Source organism: Lactuca serriola, chromosome 3, assembly GCF_051521515.1.
Source record: "Lactuca serriola cultivar US96UC23 chromosome 3, Lser_US96UC23_V15, whole genome shotgun sequence".
In the NCBI taxonomy this organism is placed as follows: Eukaryota; Viridiplantae; Streptophyta; class Magnoliopsida; order Asterales; family Asteraceae; genus Lactuca; species Lactuca serriola.
This window is the reverse complement of record NC_136410.1, coordinates 80,483,570-80,490,591: the sequence shown is the minus strand read 5'-3', so window position 1 is coordinate 80,490,591 and position 7,022 is coordinate 80,483,570. Positions and strand designations below refer to the sequence as shown.

General features: G+C 27.9%; 1 protein-coding gene across 1 annotated transcript; it reads right to left on the bottom strand.

The window, feature by feature from the left end:
* Nucleotides 1-2,314: 2,314 nt before the first annotated feature.
* LOC145092737 (sodium/hydrogen exchanger (DUF1218)) lies at nucleotides 2,315-3,590 on the bottom strand. Its single transcript, XM_079030720.1, has 3 exons — nucleotides 3,375-3,590; nucleotides 2,807-3,012; nucleotides 2,315-2,699 (listed from the first exon to the last, which is right to left on the bottom strand). Exons 1-3 carry the CDS (start codon nucleotides 3,474-3,476, stop codon nucleotides 2,441-2,443), a joined length of 567 nt encoding a protein of 188 aa, XP_078886846.1. The 5' UTR covers nucleotides 3,477-3,590; the 3' UTR covers nucleotides 2,315-2,440.
* Nucleotides 3,591-7,022: the final 3,432 nt, after the last annotated feature.

The following is a 7,022-nucleotide window of genomic DNA, read 5'->3' as shown; positions in this document are numbered from 1 at the left end:
AAAACCCGACGGGACACTCCGATAAGATATCAGGGTGGGTTTGGAAAACCATGCCGAGCCCCGTTGCCATTCTTAATTTCTTTTGTTAAGATGATGACCAGGAATGCAAAGTCAACAAAAAATACTTCATCATGAACCAAAAAATTGTAAAATGGTTAAAATTAACAAATAACATAAAAATTATGGGTAAAACAAGAAAAAAAAACTACTTAAGGTAAAACCATAAAAACTTTGCGAACTTAAAGATTTTATTGGGGTTAATATTATAAAAGTCCTAAATTGTTAACGCGTAACTGAAAAAAACCCTGATATCTTTTTATTATTGTTGTGGCCACAACTTTCTCATAGAGTTATCACTCTAGCCTACTTAACGAGTTTCATGGTTAAGTTGGTTAACTTTTTTGCAAAATTAGTCCTAAATAGTTCAAATTTAATCCCCGAAGTTTGAAAAAAATTACACCATATGGTTTTTTAACTTTATTTTTTGTTTTTGTATATTGTATTTATTTTTGGTTTTTTTATAAATATATGTACATTTTTTATTTTCTTTTTATATATATAATGTATTTATTTTCATTTTTTAACTTTATTTTTCAACAGTTTTTTTTAACCTTTTTACCTTTTGTTTTCTATTTTTTAGTGTATATATATAGTATATTAGAGTTTTTTTTTTGGTTTTTTCATATTTCTTTTCGTATTATATTTTATTTTTTTCACCTTTTTATTTTTTTATTTTTTTTCTATTTTTTGTTATTTATGGTTTTTCTAATATTTTTTCTAAGGTTTTTTCATATTATAATTTTTGTTTTCTATTTTTTTCCCTATTTTATTTATTTATGGTTTTTCTAATGTTTTTATTACTTTGATTCAAGTAAACGAACTTGAATTCAATATAAATTACTATAACAAGTTTTTTTTATAAAGATCGACTATTATTTTTTTTGTTTTGTTTTTTCTAGTCTATTATCAAATTGAAAAATATTATCTTGAATTTAGTCTATTGATATCACATATAGAAATATGATTTAATTTGCAAGTTATATAACACATTGAAACACTAATTTTCATTTTTTTTTCGTAACATAAATATAATAGCACTAAAGAAAAAAAAAAGAAAATAAGTTGAACCGAAATTACTAATATAAACATAACTACTTTATTTATTTGAATAAAAATAAAAAACAATTACAAAAACTATAAATTATCAAAATTGTAATATACTCTAATATATTAATACATTTTATATTTTTTGAAAATGTCAATAAAAAGATGAAAATACAAAAAAAAAAAAAAAAAACAAAAAATTGGAAAACAAATAAGAAAAAAATAAATAAATAAAAAGATGAAAAAAATAAAATATAATACGAAAAGAAATATGAAAAAACCTAAAAAAACTCTAATATACTCTATATATACACTAAAAATAGAAAACAAAAGGTAAAAAGGTTTTAAAAAATTGTTGAAAAATAAAGTTATAAAATGATAATAAGTAATATATATATATATATATATATATATATATATATATATATATATATATATATATATATAAGAAAATAAAAACTGTACATATATTTATAAAAAAAAAACCTAAAATAAATAAAGTATACAAAAAACAAAAAATAAAATTAAAATACCATGTGGTGTAATTTTTTTCAAACCTCAGGGACTAAATTTGAACTTTTTAGGACTAATTTTGCAAAAAAAATTAACCAAATTAACCATAAAACTCGGTAAGTGGGCTAGAGTGATAATTCTGCGATAAAATTATGGCCACAGCAATAATAAAAAAAATATCAAGGTTTTTTCCAATTACGCGTTAAAAATTTAAGGCTTTTATAATATTAACCCGATGTTATTGCAAGTCTCACTTTAAGTGTAAAACCGATAAAAAATTACAAATGATAAAACAATAAAGTTGAATGAAAATTTGTGGGGTAAAACTAAAAAAGAGTTAAATCATAAAAACTCGATAAACTCGAGGGTTTTAATATATATATAGTTTGTGATTTGACAAGACAAGAGTCTAGAGGTAACAACCTATTATTCTGTTCTAAATTTCAAATTTCCCATATACAAATGAGAGATACTTAATAATCCGTGTTAATGATACTAATATGACCATTTTCCCCTTACCTTCCAACAACAATTTCACAAATATTCAAGAAGGGAAGTATTGATGTCTTGATACATTAAGCCACGTTTTTTGCTTAACCCATTAACTCATTCTATCTAGATATCCGGATTAAGTAAAACAATTAGGTCAAAACCAACTTCATCCAACAGAAAAAGACCCACAAAAACAAAGATCACAAGCAAACAAAAACCGATCTTTTCATAATATGATCAAGAACCAAATTCCCATATATCTAACAACAAATAATAATTGCAATCATATGATGCTAAATGTACACCTTTAAAGTATTCTCAAAACATGGTCTTATGCATAAGAAGCCATTCCAACAGTTGAGCTAGATCGGTTGCTTTTATGAGCAGGCTGAGTTGTAGCCTTAGTGAAATACATGTAATAATACACATTCAGAACCATTGTCACCACCACAAACACTGCTCCTGCAACAAAAACACCTTTCCTTAATGTATCACATGAAAAGCTTTCTGTCATCCCCTTGTATTTTGTATGGTATGCATTCTTCTTTGCCCCTGCTATCAAACAAGCTTCTGCAACCACAAAACTCAGCCTACAAATCATGCAAAAAACACAACACTTTTTAGTTTCAAGTTTCAAGAATTGGGACAAAAAAGGTTTGTTTCTTTTGGATATCTGTTGAGAGAATGAAAGATTTACAATGAGAATGTGAAATAGATGATGGTCCAAGCTCGATTTCCACCAGGTGCTAATGGCCTTCCAAAACACATGCATTTGGTTACTCCCATGAGTAAGGATTCGCCTGAGAGAAGAAACAGAAAGGCGCCAACGCCATAGCCTGTTGCTACATCTGAATCGTATACGCAGTAAGTGGAATTGGTTGCATTATCTGTGCGAATGGTCCCCTGTCATCAATAAAGCACAAATTCAATAACCTCACGAATCACGATCATCATGAGTTTCGATTATTTGAAAATGAAGTACATAAACAGAAAGGAAGAACTCTAAGAACAGTTACAAGCTAAAAATCACTAAAAAATTGTGTATAAGTTCATAGCAGCTTAAGTGTTCGAAAACCTAGATCTCAGGAAGCAGAAGAATGGAATTGAAATGACGAACTCGTTTAGCAAGTCAGCAGATATAATCGTTGCTAAACATGAGAAAATCAATGTGAACAGAGGAAATAAGGAATCGAACAGAAAACCCTAGCTTACAGATGAAATTCGACATAAAGAGTACAAATTTAGATGAGAGAAAGAGAAAGTACAGTGCTGCGGCGGCGTTCAGCGGCAATGGCGAAACCAAAAGCAACTAAGCATAAGATGATAACTAGAAGATGAACTAGGGATGAGCCTTTTCCTTCGCCCATCTTTCTTCTTCTGCTGCTGCTTCTTGGTTGTTTGTAGAGAGAGAAAGAGTGGAGTGAAAAAGGGTGTGCTGCTGTTGATTTGGACGGAGTAAGAAATGAAAAAGAGCGGCGAAATGCTTGAGAAACGCGAAAAAGGAGTTATCGCGTTTTCGAGAATTTCGTTTTGCTTTTGAATACCACCGATAAATTGGTAGATTTGTGCCGTTAGTCTCGATATTATCATTAAATGTTATCATAAATTTCATACTTGCTATGAACTTGTGCATGCACTATACACTGGGTCTTATACATTCGATGCGAGAAAATAGGGTTGATTAAAAAATATTACATATAGAGTATTTTTTTTTTAAAATTACTTATCAATACGTAAAATACGTAGATATTAAATATTTTTTAAGTAAAGTTTTGAAATAAATAAAAATAAAATGATGAATAAATAAATAATACAAGTTATACTAATAATACAAACTAAAGAGAAATAATTATATTTTAGCCATATAACATTTTTTTAGTTTTATCAATGAAAAACAACTACCTTTGATTATTTTTCCTATCTAAACCATTTTGGCCTAAAATGATAATGAATTTTGAAAGAAACATACCAATTTTAAGTTATGTATATATTGAAGGAAATATATTAAAAATTGAAAATATAAGGAAACAAATTAATGACACGTTAATTACTTTTTATAACCTAAAATTTATAATAGTTAATTAAGAAAATCAAAAATTACCAAAAAATGTCTAGTAAAAATTAATTTTTCTAAGAACTAATTACAAAATAACATATGTCAAAAGCATAAGAACGTGACAAATGGTAGAAATTGTTTTTATTTATTTATTATAGTAGAAGTAGATATACCAATGGCTATGTGTTGCATATAACTAAAATTATATATTAATATTATATATAAATAATACATTGATTTATATTAAATTTAAAAGTTTATATAAAAGTAGTAAAAAAACATGGGCTTCGCTCTGAATCGGTATTTTTTTTTAACTTTTTTTCCAATTAGAACATCGTACTTTAAAAGGTTTATTTTTATATATAGTACCAACGTTCTTACACAATGATACAAATACTTTATTTGATATTTATTGCTATCATTGGTAATTAAATATATGTGTTGTTATTTGAAGAAAATAAGACCGTATAGCAGAATATCGAGGCTGGGAGGAACAAAAGCAGCAACTCCACAAACTAATGTGGCAAATACTTGAGGTGTCACATTGGGTAAATGTCAGGGACCAAACGTGAAAAACTCTTGAACCCTTCATGGCTAGCAGTAGAGAATATCGAAGTTGGGAGACCAAAAGTGTCAACTTCACAAACTAATATGATAAAAAGTTGGAGAGACCAAAAGTGGCAAAGTGTTGAAATTTTTGTATCAAAACTTTGAAAAAGTCGAGGATACACCAAAAATGAAAAAGTATTGAAACCTTTGTAACAAACCTTAACATAATAGAAAATATATTATTCTTAAGACTAGAGGTGGCAATGGGTTGACTTGGGTTAGGTTCGGGTTCAACCCATCTAATAATTGGGTTAAAAATGTCAACCTAATCCAACCTTTTTATTTAAATGGATTGATATTTTCAACCCAACCCAACATTTTAGATAAATAGGTTATCACCGGGTTGACCTGTTTATGTAGTTCCCGACCCAACCTATTAAATAAATGGGTTAAACTTGGGGTAACTCATTTAAAATCAATTAAATAAATTATATAATTAAATATTATACCACTTAAATTATAAAACATATATAAACTTCATACTTATGACAAAAGCACAATCGTAATTCATAAATACAAATAAATTGTTCAAATAACATTAAAAATGTTTAGTTTCATAGTGAATTTAGAGAGTGAAAGGTATTATCGGCACCAAAAAATAGATGGAAATAATGATTGAATTTTATTAAACATAGATAATAATAATGCAACATTATAATTTACAAATTAATATTTTGATTACTACATGATAATATTCAAATAATATTAAATTAAATAATAAATATTAAAGTTAATTGAGTTGACGGGTTGATAATTTTTAGTCAACCCAACCTATTTAATTAAATGGGTTAGACAGGTTGACCCATTTAAGTTAAATGGGTTGAAAATCTTAACCCAACCCGCTAATTTTGGGTTGGGTTGGCGGGTTGGGTCGATTTTTGTCAACTCTACTAAGACCTTTGTGTTTATATAATATATATATATATATATATATATATATATATATATATATATATATACTCACAAAGATTGAGAAATATGAATTGGAAACTGGATCTAGGCTTATAACAAAGCTCCTTAGCACCACAATGACCTTCCTCTGCCTTCAAGCTTCACCAAAACACGAAAGAACTTCAATAACACAAGAGAGATGTTAGGAGGTGAAATGTCGAAACCCTAGGGGTAAGTGCCGTTAAAACGGGTCAAAATCCTGAGATCTAGGGTTTGTCCCATCAGTCCCATTGCACTGTAAGTTTCATTAGACGTCATGCCGCTACATAGTGTGTATCTACACTCAAAACTAGCATGGCTACCAACAAAAATCCCTAAAACTTATTTAACTCAAATTAAAGTATTGAAAATTATAACTGGAAAAATAGATATTACATATGTATGAGCAATGTGGGACAAATTAAAAAATAAAATTGATGTGATAAAAGATAAATCATTTATTCTAAGTCATATTTATTTTGATGGCATCCTTTATAAGAGATATATAAGGTGAATCATCGCATATTGCACAAAAATTAAAGTACGTGTGTGTGTGTGTATATATATATATATAATATCGAGAAATGTACCATTTAAAATAAGTTATGGCATTTGGTTCATAGGTCATTGTAATATTAATTAAACATAATTAAGGGGATGGGGTTAGGTTTAAATAGAGTGTCATAGTTTTCTACTATACATTGAGAGTAAATCACATTTACCAAAATGATGTTGCTTTTTCTTTTAATGGGAGTACAAGGTGTGTGCTTGGTGTTGCATTTAGGGTTCTAATTCATTTATAAGGGTGGTTTAATTCATGATTTTGCTATATTGGCAAGGACTACAATTTGATATATTTTAAATGGCTCATATAAAAGTGGTGTTCATGATTTAAATGTGACATAATATCAATGTTTTAAAAACTCGTTTGAACCGGGCGATCGAACCAGGTTGACCAGGAATCGAGGAATAGAGCGGTTCAACTAGCACCGATTTTAATTCTATTTCTAAACCGGACCGAACCGTTCGGTTTTTATAAAAACCCGATTGAATCGGTTAAATAGAATAAAAACTCAAGGAAATGAAGCATTTTGCGTAACAAACTTTGGTGGTCTTTTTAACATTTATTTAGATTTCTATGAATAAAAACACTAAGTAATACTATGAAGTTTTATTAATGTGCTTGTATTCATCTAAACTATATTTTGTTTTGATATTATATTTTATTTTCTTTTTGTGTACATGGATTAATGTAACACTTATGATTGTTTGTTTTTTTTAATGTATATTTGGATTGATATACAAGTGGTTTTATGTG

Excerpts from the sequence above, each read along its gene's own strand:
- LOC145092737 (XM_079030720.1), bottom strand. The coding sequence starts at position 3,476 with ATGGGCGAAGGAAAAGGCTCATCCCTAGTTCATCTTCTAGTTATCATC. Across the intron at positions 3,013-3,374 it reads CTGAACGCCGCCGCAGCACT|GGGACCATTCGCACAGATAA; the intron begins GTACTTTCTCTT and ends TATTGATGACAG. Across the intron at positions 2,700-2,806 it reads ATCTATTTCACATTCTCATT|GCTGAGTTTTGTGGTTGCAG; the intron begins GTAAATCTTTCA and ends CATGATTTGTAG.